Raw genomic sequence first — 21,972 nt, 5'->3', positions numbered from 1 at the left:
ATATTATTATTCTAAATTCATCTCCACATAGTGACGGTAACAATCAGCCGTTCATCCACACGCTGGATAATGAACTGCAAATAGTGACAAAATGAAAATTTTTTAGGCCGGATTCTACACATTAATCCACGTGTGGGGCTCACTGCGATGTTTTAGTAACATCTAATCCATCCGTCATGTGTGTGCCTATTGTTGGCTTCTGGAACGCATGTTGATCCAAAACTCAGGTGGGTCTCATTTACAGCATCATCCATAAAACCTATAAAATCATATTTTGTGGCCCACGTGAGTTTTATAATCATCTAATTTTTTGGGTATCTATACATCTTGGTTAGATGCATCTCTTGAATGGTTTAGATTGAAAATGAAAAATATAGTGGACCCCAGATACATCTGAAAAGGCTTTTAATGGTGGCGGCCCCATCCCAATTATTCCCTGTGGCGCACGGGAGAGAGTTAGCGGGCTCATGACGGACATACCCAGTGTCACTGGAACATCACGGTGGGCTCACATGCCGCTCTGTTGTAATTTTTTCTAGTTGAGTAATCTTTTCAGGAAAACTCCTATGTGAAATTTCTATACAATTTGTTTCGTGCCAACGTATCACTCTTTATCGGCCATCCAAGCCATTCAAAAGGTGGGCTACACCATCCACATCTTTTAAGAAAAAAATTGGATCAATCTGCTCGTTGGGTGGGCCACAACCAAAAAATGAATTATACGCTTGGCTTCTATCAATTTCATTGGTGAAGCCCACCTAATGAATAGACTATCTGTATTTTGGTGATCTTTATGATAAGGCCAGCCTTTCTGGCGAATTAGATGCTCCCGCAGAAATGGCATGCAGGATAGGGATGTGGATTTCCTGCAAAAGCCTTTCCCAGTAAGTTCTCACGGGATGTTACATGGGACCATTACGATGTTTCTAAAAAATCTACCCGTTCATTCGTTTTTTCAAATTATTTCAGGAGATGATATAATTCATGTTTTGGTTCATGCTCTAAAATGATACGGATAAATTGATGGGCAGGGTGGATGTAAGAAATACATCATTTTAGAGCCTATGTAACTTTGATCTCTTTTAAACGTTAGTACAACTTGAGCTTGAGGAGCATCACCGCTCGTCTTCGCCCGACGGTACACCAGCCAATCTGCTTCCATGTATTACATCTAAACTGTCTTTTCATTTGTCAAGATTGTCATATCCATTTGGCAATCTCATCACGAGGCTTGACCCGAAAAATAATATAGATCTATTGATCAAGTGGACCATGCAGTGGAGTCTTATGAATATTTTAACAGTAGCCTTTCATCCTAACAATTTTCTGTAACATGGTCCATTCGACCTTTACATCTGACTCATTTTTGAAATAATGTTGAGTTGGAAAAACCGATGGACCGAGTGGATTTCTCAGCTTCCGGTCGCACCGGAACTTCTGATTTGCCAGGGCAGAGGGGGCAAGATGTGGAAACGGGGTGCTTTGGTGGATTGTTGACTGTGGGGGCAACATTGATGTATGTGCCTTATATCTATGCCGTTTTTAAAGATCATTTTAAGGTATGATCTCAAAAATTACGAGCTGCAGAAGTTTTGGATGAAACTAATATTTGTGTAGTTCCTTAGTCAAGGTCTTTGTTACCTTGTTAATATGTTGGACGACAAATAAACATTAAGTTTTTAATGATAGGTATTCAACCTGTTATTTGAATCTGCTTCACTTTAATTTGAATCATGTTTTAAAATGAGCGGATGTACAACTTGGATGTAAGGGATATACATCAAGGTGGGCCCCACAGTCAATTATCCACCGAAAGTGTTCCCATTGGAAAGAAGGAGAATAGGAGGGGCTACATATGATGGGCAGATTGGGGCGCGGATTGAATACTGACAAGGTCATTAGCGACATCCCTGTTGAAGTGACGTCACCAAGCTCTATAGACCCACCATGATGCATGTATTGTATCCATACCGTCCAACCATTTGGAGAGATAATTTTATCACATTACAGAAGGGACGAGATAGATCTAAAGTTCAATTGGATCCCACCATAGAAAACAGTAGGGATAGTGACATCTGCCGTTCAAAACTTCTTAGGGGCTATAGTAGTTTCTGAACAAGTTGACATTTTTTTTACTTTATCTATGTTAACTTATGAATAAGTTGGATGTCAAAAATACATCACTGTCCACCCTATAAATGTTTCAATGATGGGTGTGACTGCTCCCACAGTTTTTTAAGGTGGGTTTACCTGAACTTTAGATCTATTTCATTCTTTATGTAATGCTGTGAGGGACCGGTTGGCGCATGGTATTAGACGGGATTAAGCAGGATGAAATTACATTTGGTCGCGTGCCAATTCCTCTCACTGTCTGGAAAGAATGGAATAGCTTGGAATTATATTAGATGGAATTGCATTGGGCCTGTATCTAATCCACTCAATGTTAGCCAGTTGTGTAGTCCCACCATAATGCATGGGCTATATATCTACACTGTTTATCCAATTTTCAAGATCATTTTGGAGCATGGGCCAAAAAATCAGGTAGATCTAAAGCTCAAGTGGACCCTACCATAGAAAGTAACGGGGATTGAATATCTACCATTAAAAACTTCTTTGGGGCACATAAGTTTTGGATCTACCTCATTTTTAGGCCCATGCCATAAAATGAGTATGCCAAATATACCATCGTATTAGAAACATGGCACAGAATTAAGCTTATCCCATCCCATGGTATAAATGACCATCCCTGCCACGTGTAATAATTATATATTTTAGATCCCATCCCACCTAATCGTTCCCAATGCCATGGGCTAAACCCCCCCTAAAACGATCTCTAAAAATGGTTGGACCGCCAGATTGCAACATATGCATCACGGTGGGGGTCCTAAAAGAGCTGGTTGACCTCACTTCGGTAGCCACCTGGATACTGACATGTCAGTATCTAATCCGCTTCGGACAGATTGCACGTGATTAAAACATTCTTGGTGGCCCCACACGTCAATTTCATTTCGACAGTCTCGTCATAGGAGTTAATGCCATTTGTACCGTGCCACCCTGGTCGTATTTAATTTTCTTTATTATTTTTTGTTAACAGGTCCTCTTCTTCCTCATTCTCAAAAGTGAAGTTATATACACATCTTTCAGAGCATTTCTTCCAACAGTAATTTCGTTTCATTCCTGCCCATCCATCCATCTACTATGGAGTTGTTAAGTCCAGTTGTGGATATCGTTCTCTTCTTCGTGAAACCTGTTTCTCGCTTCTGCGTGAAACCTGTTTATCAGCGAATTCGTTATCTCACACACCTCAATAACAACGTGGAGACATTGAAGCAGGAAAAGGAAGAACTACAAAACAAGCGTAACGAAATTCAAGCGGACGTCAACCATGCTGTATCAGTCGGAAAGAGACGGATACCCGTGGTGGAGAATTGGCTCACGGAAGTCAGTAAAATCGAAACCGAAGTGGATCCAATGATATTAGAGTTCGAAGAAAGGAGAACATGCTTTAATGGTTGTTGCACTGATTACTTCTCACGCTACAAACTCGGAAAAAGGGTCGTTAAAAAGCTCGAAGACGTCAAAAACCTCAAAGTAAAAGGTGCCTTCGGCGAGGTGGCTGAGAGCCCTCGTCCGGTGCCGGAGAGGCAACCATCGATACCACGTGGACAGCAAAACACGTTTAATAAAACTAAGGAGGAGATATTGCAATGCTTACGCGACGAGGAGAATGGAGTCGTAGGTGTTTATGGAATGGGCGGAATAGGCAAAACAACTCTCATGGGAGCTATAAACGATAGCCTCATCAGAACCGGTGAGTTCGGCGTCGTCATTTGGGTAACCGTGTCCAAAGACCTCAACTTGGGATTAATCCAAGAGCAGATTGGAAAGAAATTGGAGATCAGGTTCGACAGCAACGAAGACATGGAAGAGAAGAGGCACAAGCTGTATGCTCGGTTGAAGAATGTGAATTATCTGCTCATTCTAGATGATCTATGGGAAAAAATTAGCTTGAAGCAAGTTGGAATTCCAAAGCCCGACAAGATAAACAGATGCAAGATTGCCATAACCACCCGATCCTTTGCCGTGTGTAATGATATGGACGTTGATAAGGCGATTAAAGTCGGGGCTCTCACGGAGGAGGAAGCATGGAATTTCTTCTGTGAAACATGTGGGGATGTGGCTCAGTCATCAGAGATTCGAACAGTGGCAGAGGAGGTTGTGAAGGAGTGCGGCGGATTACCACTTGCAATTAAGACAGTGGGAGGGGCCATGAAACGCAAAGATAGGAAAGAGCTATGGGAGGATGCATTGAGGGCATTGAAAGGATCATCACCTGAGGTTCCAGGTATGGAGCGTCAAGTATTTCTTCCTTTGAAACTTAGCTATGATTACTTGGAAAATGAAGAGATAAAATCTTGTTTCCTGTATTGCTCATTGTTTCCGGAAGATTATCATATACCAATAGATTGGCTAGTAAGATACTGGGCCACGGAGGAAGGATTCATAAAAAATGTGAATAACTTAGAAGAAGCATCAAACAAGGTGCATCGCATTCTTGAAAGAATCAAGGATGCATGCCTCTTGGATAAAGGGCATCTAATAGCGACGTTCTCTAATTACGATGACACCGTTAAGATGCATGATTTGCTCCGCGACCTAGCCATATGGATCACTTCACAATTGTCATCGTCATCCAAGGACGGTTCAAAATTCTTTGTGAAAACCGGGGAGGGATTAGTGCAGCCACCAGAAGAGAAAATGTGGGGAGGGATGGTAAGGATTTCATTGATGCGCAATAAAATAGAACATCTCCAAATTACGCCCGATTGCCCTCACTTGGTCTCCTTGTTCCTCAATGACAATTATCAATTGCGTACCATACATGGTGGTTTCTTTGAGCTCATGCCGAATCTTCAGATCCTCGATCTAAGCTATACTTGCATTGAATCTCTCCCAGTGTCGTTATCGTTATTAATGAATCTACGTGCACTCGTTCTAACAAACTGCAGACATCTAGTGGAGGTGTCACAATTGGGAAAGCTGGAGGAACTCCAACTTCTTGATCTCTCTGGATCTGGTTTAAAAAGCTTGCCTCAAGGCATTGCAAGCTTGATTAAACTCAAGTGGCTGGATCTATCATCTATGGAGGATCTCATCCCAAATATTCCCTGGGATATGATATTCGGGCTACCTAGTCTGGAGGTTCTAAGAATGATGGAGTTGAAACACGTGGACGGAGCTACTTTCAGTAAGGCTGCGACCATGACACGGCTGACTTCTTTAAGAATCCAACTGTACCATCTTAATGGCTTCATCGCACATGATATGTTCCACCGATGGTTTTCAGGCTTGAGAAGATTCCATGTTCAAGGTGAATATCAAAAGCGTAAAGGCTTCGAAAGCTTCGTTTTGGAAACTGGTAAGCATATAAGCATTCGTGGATGTGACAATTTCCCATGTGGGATTGAGGGGTTGATAAAACATGCAACCAGTTTACGCTTAGAAAACTGCAAAGGTCTGACAGATCTTTCTAAGTTCCAAGGCGATTTAAAGAGCTTAACATATCTTCAAGTCATTAAATGCAGTGGAGTGGAATGCATTATAGACTGTAGAGAGGTTGGAGATGATGTATTCCAATGTTTACAGTGGTTGTCTCTCAGTGATTTACCAAACTTGGAGAAGGTATTCGATGGTGGAGCGCCTCAGCCAAACACACGCCTTCAAAACCTCAGAAAAATATATGTTTTTCGATGTCCCAAGATAAGGTGTCTCTTCTCCTCTAATATGGTAGAATATCTACATCAATTAGAAGAGATTCGTGTACAGTTTTGTTACGAAATGGAGGAGATTATAGAAGGCGACATGCTTCCTCATAATTCATTCCCAAGATTACGCATCCTACAATTAGCAGGCTTATCGAAATTAGTAAGCATTTGTAGGCAGCGACTTATTTTTAAATCTTTGGAAGAGATGGAAGTAACTTACTGTCCTATGTTGAAGAAGCTCCCCCTATTCAGCTCAAGCATCCATCAAATAAAAGGAGAAATAGAAGGCGAGAGAGAGTGGTGGGAAGGATTAGAGTGGGAAGACGAGAACACCAAGTCCCTCTGCTCCACAATTTACAATTTACAAAGAAGCTTCCTCATAGAAAAGGTAAAGTAATTTCTTTCATTAACCCATGTGGGAAATTGATAATACGTTATTATTATGATAATAGTAACTGTTTTTTAATATTTCATTTTCAGGAATATTTTCCTGGATAACACTGCGAGAACATCATTGAGCTCTAAAATCTCTCAAGATATTACAGTGCCGCCAAACTCCTGAGAAGGTAATTTGTAAATATCTGTTTTATATTTGTTTTGCAGTTATTGCTGTGTTTTATTGGCAGTCACACCCACTTACTTGGGAAGTGACGTCACCAAGTCCCGTGGGCCTCACCATGATGTATATTTTGTATCCACACCGTCCATCCATTTGGAGAGAACATTTTATGGCATGAGCCAAAGAATGACTAAGATTTAAAACTCCAATGGACCCCACCACATAAAGCAGTAGAGAGAGTGACGCCCACCATTAAAAGCTTCTAAGGGCCACAAAAGTTTTCAATCAAGCTGATATATATATTTTTCCCTTTTATAATATCTTTTTTAACTTATTAATGAGTTGGATCTCAAATAAACATCACGGTGGTGGACCTTAGGAAGGTTTCAACCGTGGATGTCACTTTCTCCACTGTTCTATGTAGTGGGTCCATTGCAGATTTTCATCTACCTCATTATTTGACTCATCTTCTAAAATGATCTCTCCAAATGGATGTACCGTGTGGATATAACACATTCATCATAGTGGGACCCACGTAACTTGGTGGTGTCACTTCAGTAGCGATCTCGCTGCTCAACCTGTCGGTAGCTAATCTGCGTTACTTAGGTGTAAGAAGGAAGCGGATTTCGTACTGAGTAAACTTAGTGGGGTCCACCGTTATTTATTTATTTTATCCACTCCGTTCATCCGTGCTAGCGTATAATTTTAGGACTTGAACCCAAAACTGAAGCATATCCATAGATCAAGTGTACCACACCATAAGAAACAATGTGATTGAACCTCTACCGTTGAAAAATTCTTGGAAGCCACAGAAGTTTTGGATCATGCTGATGTTTGTGTTTTCTCTTCATCCATGTCTTCGTGATTTTATTGATAGGTTGGATGACAAATAAACATTACCGTGGGCCCTAAAAAGGTATCAACAGTGTAAATCATTATTCCTCACTGCTTCCTGAGGAGCTGGTGGAGATGTGTTTGATAAGGTTATGGGGGTCAAGGAATCGAGAGAGTCAGGGGAGTCAGGAGAGTTAGGAGAGGTCAGGGAATAAGGAGAAGGAGACATAATAAATTCAGTGACGGTAAGAGGAATGATAGGAGTGGGAAGGGAAAGAGTGTCAGGAAGATCTTGGAAAGGGAATGTTTGTTCGTGGAAGGTGACATCTCGAGAGTAGAAGACGGATTGAGTATTGAGGTTGTAGAGCTTGTAAGCTTTATGTGTGCTTCGGTAGCTACGAAAGACACATTTAGTAGCACGGGGAGAAAATTTGTCGCGGTGAACGCTGAGGGTTTGTGCATAACAAAGACATCCGAATACCAGAAGAGGATCATAGTTTGGAGGTTTATTGAGCAGAATTTCAAAAGGTGATTTATTTTGGAGAGTGTGACTAGCGGTGCAATTGATGAGGTAGGTTACGGTGAGGACACAATCACTCCAAAAAGGTAGAGGTAAGTATGCTTGAAAACGAAGGCTGCGGGCAACATTTAGAAGGTGCCGGTGTTTACGCTCCGCAACGCCATTTTGTTGAGGAGTTCCGACACAGGTACATTCATGAATGATGCTGTGATTGTGTAAGTATGTTTGAAATTGATGGGAAAGAAATTATTGTCCATTATCAATTCTAATAATTTTGACTGTGGTATTAAACTGATTGTGGACAAGAGCGAAGAAATGCATTAAATGGATGTAAGCCTCAGATTTAAAACGCATAAGATATACCCATGTGATACAAGAAAAATCATCAACAATTGTGAGAAAATAATGAGCACCATCTAAAGATGCGGTGTGATAACCACCCCAAATATCACAAAAGATACGATTAAAACGAGAATCACTTTTATTGGCATAATTGAAAAAATGTTATCTTGTATGCTTAGAACGAGCACAAACATCATATTTAGAAAGAGTACAAGGAGAATTACCAATACTGGGAATAGTAAAACTGGAGGGATGTCCTAGACGTTGATGCCATAAGGTCTTATTAGCAGTAGATTGAGTAGCAAAAATAACAGGAGGGTCGGGGCGGTACATGTAGAGCCCGTTGCATAGATCACCCACTCCAATCTACTTCATCGATTGAGGGTCCTGAAATAAACAAGTGTTAGAAGAGAAAGAGATAACACAAGAATTATGAAGAACAATTTGAAAAACTGAGAGTAAATTGAAGGACAGAATTGGAACATAGAAAACGTGTTTTAATTTGAGAGAATGGGGGAGAATGCAATAACCCAGCCCTTTGGCTGAGATATCTTGTCCTGTTGGAAGCCGAATGTGGTGAGGGGAGGCAAGAGGTTTCAAATCTGCAAAAGCATCACGTTGGTGGCAGATGTGGTGGCTCGCACCACTGTCCACACCCAATGGAGGTGCCGATTGAAGGAGAAATCAGGTGGGGAGAAGAGGTTACCAGCGAAATTTGTAGGGGATGGATCATTTGGAGGTTGCGATGGTGCGAGGAGGCTGAGCAACTTTTGATACATCTCCGGTGACAATCCAAAGACCGGACTTGAAGTGAATGGAGTGAGGGAGACCAGATTTGCAGTCGACAGAGGTTGCCCTAAAATGGACGGCCGAGATTTGTTGGTGCGAGGCGCTCGGCCTGGAGGGTATCCGATGATGGTCCAGCAATGTTCACAAGTGTGGCCATCTTTGCCACATGCTGTTCACGGCGAGCAGTAGTGCGAGTAGCTATTGCCATCGTTTCAGAGAATGATGGTTGAAGGTTGAGGAGTCTCTGTTGTTCTTCTTGAAACAAGATTGAGAAGACTTTGCTTATAGAGGAAAGTGGATCCATGGTCAGGATTTGGGTGAGAAGAGGAGCAAAGGAATCATTGAGCCCAAGAAGAAATTGAAAAACATGTTCATCATCAACCTATTTTTGCAGGTCTTTGATGTTAGTTGTGGTTTGGAGATGGCCAAATTCATCCCAAATCTGTTTGATTTGGTTGTAATACTCATGGACAGAATTTGTGGTTTGTTGCAGGAAGGAGAGGGCTCGTTTTAGGTGATAGATGCGGGCATTGTTTCCATGATAGAAACGAGAAGAGAGGTCGAGCCAGACATCGCGGGGATCTGTATGATATTCGAGGGAATTGGCGAGAGAAGGACTGATGGAGTTGAGGATCCAGGTAAGGACCATATCCTTCGTTTGGTTCCACTGAGCGTATTCTGGTTTGGTCGGTTCAGGGGGTGTGAGAGTGTCATCGACAAAACCAAGTTTGTTCTTGGCATTAAGGGCTCTTGTCATGACTTTTTGCCATTTGGGGTAGTTGTTGCCTGTGAGAAGGCTATTGACGAGAATTAAACTAGGAGAGTCTGAGGGGTGAAGAAGATAAGATGAGGGGATGGATGGGGTGTTGTTGTCGGCCATGGCAAAATGGGTTGATCTTTTTAGGCTCTGATACCATGTAAAGATGAAAGAGAGAAAAAAATATTTGATTGAATTGTTGTATATTTCGTATTGAGCTTTATAAATAAATAGATGTACAATGAGCTATGTATGGAAAAATATATTTGATTGAGTTCTAAAAATAATCTAATTACAGATTTTGTGCAAGTCTTGATTTTGTGCATGTATGGTAAGAAATCTATCAATACCTAGGGGCAGCCCGAAGGGCTCTATTGTAAAGTTTCATATAAATATAGGAAGTTTCGTGGTGCAGTCTACTTGAAATTTGGATCTGCTTCATTTTTAGGATCGATCCAAAAACACAGATGTACAACATGTATATACAATACATACATCAAGGTAGGGCCCACAGTCAAGGTCGCTACCCAACTTTTCCGGATTAGGTGTTTGTTGCCAACGCCCACTCTCAGCGGTGGCGTGTTGATGTTTTGGCTGTTCTGTCCATCCCTTTTGGCTCCTTCATTTTAAGGCAGGAACCCGAAAATAAAACAAATGGTAGACTTAAGTGGACCACTTTATTCAAAACATTGATGATTGAACACTCACCACTAAAACTTTTTGGACAAGGCTAATATTTATTTTCCCCTTCATTAAACCTTTAGAGGCCTTATTAATTGGTTGTATTACAAATAAATATTATCATTAGCCTTGAATAGGTTTCAATGGTGGGTGTTATTATCCACATTGTTTGTGGTGATCAGCTTCATATGGGAAAAAAAAATGCCACGACAAGATAGCTGCTGGAGGAGATCTACAGGAGAAGACAGAGCACCACCTGCTGCAATGAAAGCGCCCCCAAAAATGCACCACAAGATATCTGCTGGAGAAGACAGAGCACTGCCTGGGGCCCACATTAGCTAGTTTTCCTGACAACAAGATCTGCTGGAGAAGACAGAGCACTGCTGGATTTGATTGGCCATGTGTACTGTCAAAATTGAAGTGTGGATGCTGGAAAAGCTCTCTGACCCACCAGTACGTACGTGTTTTATTTATCCCCTCCACCCAAAAAAAAATAATAAAAATGAGGTGGATCTAAATATCGAGTGGGCCACGCTTTTTCTATTTGAAGTCGACATGGATAAAACGGAAAAGCATGTTTCACTCCACATTTAAATCTGCCTTATTCTTTCGTACTCTAAAATGAGCTGGCAAAATAGATGATAGTTGTGGATAAAACATGATACATCATGTTGGGGTCCACTAACATCAGTAGTAAAAAGTCACTATCAGTCCCAGTCCGTTCAAAAGGGACTCAATTTCTGTGTTGATTGTAGTTTTAAGGACAAGATTTCTAGAGTTCGTTTGCTTGGAGGTAAAGAATTTGGTATTTGGAGTTTTGTTTGCTTAAAAGGATTGAATTTGGCATTTTGGGTTTTGTTTTCAAAAGGTTTTTAAAGGTGCTTGTATGATAAAAGTGGGATTTTTGTCATCTTTTGGAGTGGGATTTCATGTTTCTACATCTGGGTTCTATTCTTGGAAATTTTTGAGTGGGAAAAAGGTGGGAATTTTCAATTTTTTAAAGGGTGGTCTAATTGTGGTGGAGTTTCTGGGTTTTCTTTCTTTCTTTTTGTGGCAGCTTAATTTTTGCTGAGTGGTTTTTTTTTTTTATTGAGTTTTGAATGAAGAAGCTACATAGTTTGTCTTTTTTGCTTTAGTTCTCATGGAAATGGTGGTTCTCGGGTACGAATTTCAGGTGGGAGATTTTCTTGATATTGCAGTTGTTTCTCATTTGGCCTTTTACTTTTGTGCTTATGTTGGTTTTATGTATAGAATTCCATGTGGAAATTGCTTGCTTTTGGTCTATGGTGATCATGGTGTATTATCTTTGACAGTGAGAAGAGGGTGAGAGGTTTTTGGAGTGAAAGAGAGGATGTAAAGGAGAGATTTCCTATTTTGGAAAGTGAGTTTGCTGGTTTTGGTATGGATGGAGAGCTCCAATGCAAGTCTTCTCCTTCTGTAATAAACTACCAAGGTCAGTTTTGTCTCTTGTTTTCTTTTTTCCCTTCTCTTCATGCATTAATATGTTTGCTAGGTTTGTCTTGGCATAGCTTTAACAATGAATTATATATGCTTGTTCAGAATAGCTTGAAATGCTTGGGAGTGTATTCTTTCCTCAATTCCTTTGTTCTTATGAGATTATTGTGAGAGCTTGCCAGCCAATTCTATGAAAGAAGTCCTTGGCTAGAAATAGAGATTCTGTTCACAGGACACAAGGTTCCATTTAACAAGTAGCTCTGATATGTATGTGCACAAATAGAGAACTCCTCAAAAAGAAATTGGGAACTCTACCCAATCCATGCTGCTGGTTGTTAAAGGGCACCACAAGCCTCTGTATGGATTTCCCTGTTGACTTCTTCCATGCGCTAAATTTCGATACATTTTATAAGAACAAAAATGATTGTCATAACCTTTGTTTTTAAACTCAAAATGTATCTGACAGGTGAATCGGATTCAGAGCAATGCAGGAGCTATTCAGCAAATGCCAAGAGCATTACCAACAACATTTGATAACAGATTTAATGGGGAAGCATCATCGTCAGCTCTATTTTAGAACATAAACCTGCGAACAAAGTGCTTGGAAGCTACTACAATGTTTTAGGTGATTTGGAGCAGTTACAGTCCTGTTTTAGGGAGGGGGATCTCAGAGAGATAAGAGTTTGGGGCTGTTTCTAATTTTCTTTCTCCTGATCGAGCATGTGCTCAAGCAGACGGTATATGCCCTTGGTTTGTTTGGCTGTGACTTGTGCTAGCTTGAGGCTGTTTCAGAGTGTGTTCGGATGCAATGTGAAATTGAATTGTAATATTCTAATAACTCTACAAGAGTATAAGCGTGGACATGATGACATATTGGGAGATTAGCCTCCAAATCATAATGACATTCCTTTCCAGATGGAAAGAATTGTAACTGCAATTTTTGTGCTAGTTCCTCATTATAAATTCTAAGAGATCGTCATTTTTTGTTGTTTCCTCTTGGTAAAATTAAAATTTCACAATTCAATTCAGCTACATTTTCATCCCAGCCTATGGCATGAAGGTATTGAAATACAAAAATGCGCATGCTAGTATGTATAGATTTTACAGAAATCAAATAAAGCAGACACCCTAGTCTATATGAAGCCAGTAGAAGGGAGATCACTTCATTTTGTAACTTGTAGAATATTATGAAGCTTCTAGCATGCAGAGAACTCCTTTTCGTAACTTGTAGTGAATATCGTTGAACTTGTGTCTGTTATTAATGACAAATAATGAGCGGTTGTGTCCTAATAAGGCGTCCAACTTGTTGCTACTGAGTGATTTATATAATAAAATTTAGTAGCTATGAGTTAAGCACTTGATTAGGTCGATGGCTCTTTCTATTTGCAGGCAAGCTTTGGACCTCTTTGGCAACCTCATTCATGATAACCGGAGGGCTATTTTGCTCGTGTAAGTACAGTATGACAGGAAACATGCTTCTGGGTTTAGAAAGATAACCCTCCAGTCTAGGACTCTATTTTCTTTTTTATTTGTTATACATAAGTATTCGCTGGCAGCTCTTATGGCGATTGCTAGCATCTAGTTAAATAGCGTACTTCTCCTTTATCTTTTAACTAATGTATCCTATATGCCTATTTACCGGGTAACTGAAGTTCTCTCTGTCTGTACCATTTTCAGTTAAGTTATGATTAGATGTTAATATTGTTTCTCAATGAATACTTGAGAACATTTCTTTCTTTTTTATTATTTTGCATATCTTTTGTTTGCAGAACCTGTGTGGTGTCTAAGTTTTTATGTGCTAATGGAATTACTATCTTCAAATTATGGGAGGAAACTGTCAATTTACTTGGAAAATCGGACATGCACTGTTTTAGTCCTGAGCATCCACCCTTGACTGAACTAGTTCAAAGGACATCCAATTGGGTTCTAGATGATAAAATCAGGTAATTTTGAAACTATTTTCTCCTCACTTCCTTGTGCTAATTGTAGCTTTAATAGCTTTAAGGACATGATTTCTCAAGTTTGTTTGCTTTTTGGGAAAGAATTTGGCATCTTGAGTTTTGTTTGCCTGGAGGATTGAATTTGGCATTTTGGGTTTTGTTTTTGGGAGAATTTTGAGGATGCTTGTATGATAAAGGTGGGACTTTTGTGATTTAGCGGGGTGAGATTTCATGTTTATGCATGTAGGTTTTGTTCTCAAGAGGATTTTGAATGAAAGAAAAGGTGGGAATTTTGAATCTTCAAATTGGTGGTGAAATGGTGGTCTGATTAGGGTGGAATTTCAGTGGTTTATTTATTTATTTATTATTATTATTATTATTTCTTTTTGCAGCTGAGTTTTTGCTGAGTGGTTTTTTATTGGATTTTTAAATGAAGAAGCTAAAAAGCTCTTCTTTTTTTCTTGTTTTTTTTCTCATGAAAATGGTGGTTTCGAGTGTGAGAATTTTAGGTGGTAGGTTTTCTTGTTGTGTTGAAATTGTTTCTCATTCGTCTTTTACTTTTGTGTTTGTATTGGTTTTCTGTGTGGATTTTCATGTGGAAATTACTGGCTTTTGGGTTATGGAGGTTTTGGTATATTATCTTTGACAGTGAGAAGAGGGGAAGAGATTTTCAGAGTGGAAGAAATGATGGAAATGAGAGATTTCCTGTTTTGGGAACTAATTTTGTTGGTTTTGATATGGATGGAAAGCTCCAATGTAAACTATGAAGGTCAGTTGGGTTCTCTTATTTTTATTTTTTATTTTTAGCTCCCTTCACGTATTATCTGTTTCCTAGGATCGTCTTGACACAGGTTTAATAAATTATATATGCTTGTTCAGATTGGCTTGAAATGATGAGGATTTGTTCTTTTGAGGTTTATATGAGAGTTTGACAGCCATTCTATGGGCAGAGTCCTTGGCTGGACATAAAGATCTAGTTCACTGGCCACAAGGTTCCATTTAACAACTGGCTCTGATGTGTATATGCACCAATTAGGAACTCTACCCAATCCATGATGCTAGTTGTTGAAGGGCACTACTAGGCTCTATATGGATTTTCCTGTTGACTTCTTCCATGTGCTAAATTTGTAAAAAAATTTATAAGAAAAAAAATGATGGTCATAACCTTTGTTTTTAAACTCAGAATGTATCAGACGGTTGAACTGGATTGAGAGCAATGTAGCAGCTATTCAGCATATGCAAAGAGCATTACCAGCAGCATTTCATAACAGATTTGGTCGCAATCATCAGCTCGCTTGTAGAACTTGGAGAACCTGCGAATGAAGTGCTTGAAAGCCACAATGTATTAGAAGATTTGGAGCAGCTACAGGCCTCTCCGATCTGTTCTCAGGTACCTAAATCACCAGATGGAAAAAGCAGTGCATCTTCAACCATTAAAGTTGGGAGTCTGAAACAAAACCATGAATTCATTAAATCTTCAAACTTCAGTAGTCAAAGGAACAAAGAAAGAGGGTGTTCAAAAAGGAATGCCTCTAGCGAACTGATACTTCTGTTGAGGAGGCAACTGTCGGACGGAGGCCAGTGGGGCCCACTTGTGGGCAATCACTAGTGGGTACGTCCCATGTTTTCTCCGGTCTCTTCCTTTGAATTAAATTTCAAATTCAAATATGAATTTAATTTTTAATTGAAGATAGGGATTTGATCAGATTATTTGGCCTTATCCCAATCCCACCCAAACTCTCCTTCCTTTGTTATAAAAAGGAATGCACTTCTCTCGTGTAAAGCATTGAGTCATATGATAAACCGAGAGTATACAGAGAGATACGGTGTGCACTATAGTCTGTCCATTTTAGCTTGTCCTTAGAATGATCTAATCCATAGATTGCAATCCGAGGCCACTTATACCGTAGGATCAGAGCTGTGAATAGTTCCATCTGCTCCAGTAGTAGATAGGCGGGCCATTAGAGAGTCAATCTTCTGCTTTGTAAAGGTTCCAAACATCGTGTAGACGTGTACACGTGTTGTCCACGTGTTGTACACATGTTGACTGATGTACATGTGTTGTACACGTATTGGCTGATGTACACGTATAGTACACGTGTTGGCTGATATGCAACATACAAGCTTTTGGTTGGCCGAACAAACTATACATGAGGGATCCACCATTTAAACCATATAAGCTTCGATATTGTTGGCTATACACATGTTGTTCTGTGCAAAACATTAGCCGCACATGTGGGCATAGTTGACCTATTGTACTATAGCACATGTGGGCATAGTTGACCTATTGTACTATAACACATGTGGGTATATACATCAGCTGCACATGTGGATCTGATCCATGTATAACACAGATCTCATCACAAGATATGTGTTGAATCCGAACCGTCCATGCATCTGATGAGCTTGGATTTATGCTGGAGAAGAAAAATAAGCACTTGGTCAATGTGCAAGTGTACACGTGTGTTCGCATGTCGACTGATGTACACGTATATATCACATATGTTAGTAGTGCCTCTCAAATTCAAATACCTAGCTGCTGTGTGAAACAGATGGGTTGATGTATATCACACGTGTTTAGCAGAAGTTACCATGGCTTCTGTACACATGGCTTTAGTACACATGTTGTTTTGAACTCATGTTTGGCTTCTGTACACATGACTTTTGTACACATGTTAGCACATATATACATATCAGCCAATCCGCAACAACTATTTTTTAGTTTTTCTAATTCCTCATGTATAGATCTCTTGAACGATGAGTGCATATATCTTAACCAATCATATGTTTTAGATCTGCTGCAAAACGAGTACACATATCTATTAAATTCATGCTTAATCTACATAACAATGGTATGACCCACATTCAAATATGTTGCAACCTGAATGTGTTATCCTTTTTTTTTGGATTTACTCATATATATTTCTTATGAGATGATGGACACATATCAAGAATGTTGTTTCCTTTATAATATCTTCTTCACCGTTGATCTAAAGCTCATTAGTAATCGAAACGATCATCAACTATGATGATCAATGTTGATGAAAGGATCCATCATCAACAATGATTATTATCGGTAATGATCGGATCCATCACTAATGGTCATGATCACAGGTGAAGATAGAACTCTCCTGATATCTTAGCACTTTATTTTTCTTTCTAATGATGATATTTATATATGTGATATAATTAGGCTTGATGTGCTTAGATCTAAGCCCCCTTATTTTTACTTGGAAAATATAGAAAAACTTAGTGCTTAAATACTCCCTATATACATAAAAATAGGTTGTGCATAACCTGAGTGGGAGTTTATTCTCCTCCACCAAATGATGCATGCAACTAAGTAATGGTAGGTTGCACGTTATATAAATTTATTCTTATAAAAGCATTAAATCTCATCTTAAAAGGAGAACTTGATTGTTCTACACCGCCCATTCAGGTATGTGGACTTTCAGATCTTATTAAGATGTGTTTACTACTTTTATACTTTAAAAATTTGTATAACACGTAGAAATGCTGATGATTAGTGTTAATACCTAAGATCATAGCTAAGTAGTGATACCCATGCAATGTAAAGATGGCCACCAAAGCGTTAATCGCTGAACAACTGAAAGGACAACATTTCGACGGCAACAACTACGAAGACTGGTCCCACACGGTGCGATGCCTTCTGGATGAGGACGACATATCTCATACACTCGATGTAGTTCAAGAAGAACCCATCCTGGTTGAAAACGGGAATTTACAAAAATATAGGGTTGCGATGACTCGCTATAATAAGTGGCGAAAATAAAATCGTTCAGCCCGTAATGTCCTTCTTAGCACTATGTACAAAGAACTCATACCTATGTATGAAGTGCATAAAACCGCTAAGGGAATCTGAAAAGCACTGACAGATGCCCAAGCGCAAAAGTCAGATGCGAGAGTTAGGGTAATGGAATTAGAATTTCAGGAGTACAGGATGCTTGTCGGCTGCCCCATCAAAGATCATATTCGTAAATGGACAAAATGATAGGTGTCCTTAGGAATATTGGGTGTAAATTGACTGAAAATCAGAAGATTATAGCCATGCACCGTTCCTTGCCTGAATCTTGGGCCCAAATCAAAAGAATTCTGAACCATACTGATTCTATCACTACGTTCAGAGACTTTTGTGGCCACTTGATACGTGAGGTTGAAATGATTGCAATTCAGCCAAGTTCGGCCAAGGCCTTTGTAGCAGATACCCATAAGCGGAAAGCTAATAATAAACGGTTCAAAGCTTGCAAGAAGGCGAAGAAGAATAATCAAGAACAGAAGACCACAACACCTCCTCCAAATCTCAAGAAGGGGAATGGAAAGAAGAAGCAGAAAAAGACAAATATAATCTGTTTTGTCTGTGGAAATTTCAGCCATTATGCTCTGCAGTATACCCACAAAAAGATGATAATTTCTCAGTCACAAGATACTTTGTATGTAGGCGTTTGTTCTGAAATCTTTTCAGTTGATACTATATCTAACGAGTGGATTTTTGATTCAGGCGCAACAAAGCATATGATACAAAGTTGTCGAGGACTCGAGGAATTCCAGCCTGTAACCAAAGGAAGTTACAAGCTGTACATGGGCAATAACGCTGTTGAAAACGTACTAGGGATTGACGTTCTCCATCTCCGTACGCGTATAGGGCAAACAATAATCCTTCGTGATACTCTTTTTGCACCAGGGATGCGTCGAAATTTAATTTCTGTTTTTAGGTTATTATTTGATGGTTTTGATATTCGATTTTTCGGGACAAGAGTTTCTTTGAGACTGAATAACCTCATCTTTGCATGGAAAAATTTAATTTCATATTTATTTATTGTAGACGTAGATTGTGATAATGCCCATCTTGCTTTATCTATTATGTCGAATAAAAATGTAGCATCTGAATCTCAAAAATGGCACGCGAGGTTAGGTCACATCGAAAAGAATCGTATGACAAGACTAGTACATTCTGGTCTGTTAGACTCTTTATCCAAAGTTAATTTGCCATTTTGTGAATATTGTGTGTCCGGGAAGACTTCGAAGAAACCATTTTCCAAAGTGGCAGGTCCAATGGCACACTAGAGATAATCCATTCAGATATCTGTGGACCCTTTAATATACATGCCAGAAAGGGATGTCAATATTTTGTCACTTTCATTGACGATTACTCGCGCTATGGATATGTGTATCTCATCTCACACAAATCTGAGGCTTTTGATTGTTTTCTTAAATATAAAGCTGAAGTGGAAAATCAGCTTGAGAAAAATATTAAAATCCTTCGATCTGATAGAGGTGGCGAGTATACATCTGAAACGTTTAAGTCATATTGTGAAAACGTTGGAATAGTTTGGCAGTACACAATGGCTTACTCCACAACAAAATGGTGTTGCAGAGAGAAGGAATAGGACACTATTGGACATGGTTAGATCGATGATGGCACAAGCCAATCTCTCTACCACATTCTGAGGAAACACACTGTTAACAGCCGTCTACGTCCTTAATAGAGTCCCAACCAAATCCATTCCTAAGACTCCATATGAGATATGGTCTGGGAGGATTCTTTCTCTGGCCAACCTATACCCTTGGGGATCTTTAGGATATGTTTTGCTACTTACTCCGCATAGAGATAAACTTAATAGTAAAACCATTGAATGTGTGTTCATAAGGTACTCTATGCATTCAAAGGGATACGTTCTAGTTTATGAGGATCATGGACGATGAATTGAGATAGAATCCCAAGACGTGACCTTCGTTGAAAATAGATACCCAAGCCGAATGAAGCAAAAGGTTCTCTTAGAATTTTTTGAAATACCCGATGTATCTCAGGAAAGTGAGAGTTCCGCTTCTCACGATGATGATGCTCCTATCATTCACAAGGACAGTTACGTCGAAGCGAAAGAAGATTGATTCCCCGAAGATACTTCGATATTGAAGGGCAAACATTCTCTTGCGTTGCAGTTGATGATGATGAACCTGATTCGTATCAGGATGCATTATTATCTTCTAACTCGGCCGATTGGGTAAATGCTATGGATGAAGAGATCACTTCTGTGGAGAAGAATAAAGTCTGGAAACTTGTTGATCTGCCTTCCAATCGCAAAGCGATAGATAATAAATGGGTACTTAAGATCAAAAGAAAGGCAGATGGTACAGTGGACAAGTATAAAGCATGATTAGTTGCTAAAGGTTTTATACAATAAGAAGGCATTGATTACGAGGAGACCTTTTCACCTGTTGCAAAGTTCTCCTCAATCCGCATGATCTTATCCATTGTCGCAAGTTTAAACTTAGAGTTATATCAGATGGATGTAAAGACCGCATTCTTAAATGGTGACTTGGATGAAGAGATATACATACAACAACCCATGAGTTATGTGGACAAAAAGCATCCAAAGAAAGTCTGCAAGTTGTTAAAATCTATCTATGGGCTGAAGCAATCTTCAAGACAGTGGTACATGAGGTTCCACTTGGCCATCACCACTTTTGGATTCACGATGAGTGAAGAAGATCATTATGTATACATGAAACAGTCTGGAAGATCTTTTCTAATACTATTTCTATATGTAGACGATATCCTGTTAGCTGGTAATGGCATGCAATTGTTGATATCGACAAAGATTGGCTATTCTCGAACTTTGAGATGAAAGACCTCAGTGAAGCCAACTTTATTCTTGGGGTAAAAATCATTAGGGATCGCCTTAAGAAATTTTTAGGCTTATCTCAATAACCTAATACAAAAGATCTTAGAGCGGTTCAGGATGAAAAATTCAAAAGCTGTTGAAACCCCTATGGATAAAGCTACCAGCTAGATAGGAAATCGTGTCCCCAGACTGAAGCTGAGAAATTAGCTATGTCCTCAGTACCGTATGCAAGCACAGTAGGGAGCTTAATGTATGTTATGCTTTGCACCAGACTGGATATTAGTTATGCAGTTGACATAGTCAGCCGTTATCAGAGTAACCCGGGACAGTCTTATTAGCAAGCTGTCAAACGTATATTCCGCTATCTCATAGGAACAAAAGACCTAATGTTGTGTTATGAAGGCACAAGCCTCGAACTCAAAGGATATTCAGATGCTGCTTGGGGTAATGACGCCGACGAGGGAAAGTCTACTTCAGGATACGTATTCTTACTCAGAGGAGGAGGAGCTATCTCATGGTCGAGTAAGAAACAGACATCCACAGCTCTTTCATCTATGGAGGCCGAGTACATTGCATGTTGTGCTGCAGATCAGAAGTGTGTATGGGTTCGCAAATTTCTATTGAGTCTGGGTGTTGTACCGAGTGTTCATCAGCCTATATCGCTGAAGATAGACAATACTTCTGCCATTGGCTTGGCAAAGGACCCTAAACACTACCAGAAATCTAAGCACATTGAGATCAAGTATCATTACGTCCATGATCAAGTGAGAGATAAGAAGGTCGCCCTCAGCTACATTCCTACTAAGGAGATGATGGTTGATCCCATGACGAAACCTATAACTAGAGATCTATTTCAAGTTCACGTCAGGTAGATGAGATTGAGGAAAGCTTGACTGATGTACTTGTTTTGTAGCATCTTTGATCTTTCATTAATGAATAATATATTCCTTTTATTCAGTATTGAACACTAATATAACTAGGTATGAAGATCATCAGCATTTACCTTAAAATCATGTAGGATTTCTATTTTTGTCGGCAGGCCGGTCACCCACTCGCACGGGTTGACCAACCTTGAATGTACAAGAGAGGTACATTTGGGACTATGTTTATACATTGAGGTATGAACTTCCCTTTATTATGAATAATAAAGGATGAGGATATAAGTGAGTCGTATCCGCCTACAATCTTATAAAGATTGAAGATGAGACTGATAAAGTCGAATAACATAATCGCACCATTCTGTTACATGCGATCAATGTTATGGCCTGAAATTAAAGCAAGGCTATGGGGTTATGAGATGAGTCGTACCTCATGTAGAATGACTTGCGTATTGTAGACCCGACATTCACCTAGTATTATCTACTTTACGACGTGGATTGTAGCCACGTACTGGGACCTATTACCTACAAATTGCTTTGATTCGATCTAATCATTGCAACGTGCGAGTAGCCAGTCCCGTAGGTGACTCTTTGTGTCCTTAACTACCCTCCTCTTATGTATATGAGGATGAGATTGAGTGTCGCTACTTTAGTGTACTATGACGAAAGGTCCTTAATTGGCCAGACTCAGTTACGCTAGGAAAGCGGCTTGATTAATTCCAAATTACATATCTGCGTGGGGAAGATCCCGTGACAGCTACACCAAGTTTCTAGAACTATAAATATGCACTTGAAGACTTATCCGCTG

At 39.6% G+C, this 21,972-nt stretch overlaps 1 protein-coding gene and 1 long non-coding RNA gene across 8 annotated transcripts in view; one reads left to right on the top strand and one right to left on the bottom strand.

Moving 5' to 3' along the window:
• The window catches only part of LOC131249318 (disease resistance protein At4g27190-like), an 81,117-nt gene that overhangs the window by 8,945 nt on the left and 50,200 nt on the right, over nt 1-21,972 (top strand). The window contains exons 2-4 of one of the 7 annotated variants that reach the window (XM_058249997.1): nt 3,095-6,153; nt 6,246-6,331; nt 10,430-10,700. In XM_058249997.1, the coding sequence (XP_058105980.1) occupies nt 3,199-6,153; nt 6,246-6,263 (2,973 nt within the window). In that variant the 5' untranslated portion in view covers nt 3,095-3,198 and the 3' untranslated portion in view covers nt 6,264-6,331; nt 10,430-10,700. Of the gene's footprint in view, nt 1-3,094; nt 6,159-6,245; nt 6,332-10,429; nt 10,701-11,023; nt 11,041-11,560; nt 11,697-12,168; nt 12,564-21,972 lie in introns of those variants that run through there. The other 6 variants (XM_058249999.1, XM_058249998.1, XM_058250000.1 and 3 more) reach the window with 6 other exon arrangements.
• Nucleotides 11,438-12,289, bottom strand: LOC131249320 (uncharacterized). The gene is made up of 2 exons (XR_009172791.1): nt 12,167-12,289; nt 11,438-11,960 (listed from the first exon to the last, which is right to left on the bottom strand). It is a non-coding gene; the product is annotated as an uncharacterized LOC131249320 (long non-coding RNA).

The sequence above is a fragment of the Magnolia sinica genome, chromosome 6 (genome assembly GCF_029962835.1).
Source record: "Magnolia sinica isolate HGM2019 chromosome 6, MsV1, whole genome shotgun sequence".
NCBI lineage: Eukaryota > Viridiplantae > Streptophyta > Magnoliopsida > Magnoliales > Magnoliaceae > Magnolia > Magnolia sinica.
This window is presented reverse-complemented; position numbering and strand designations above follow the sequence as displayed.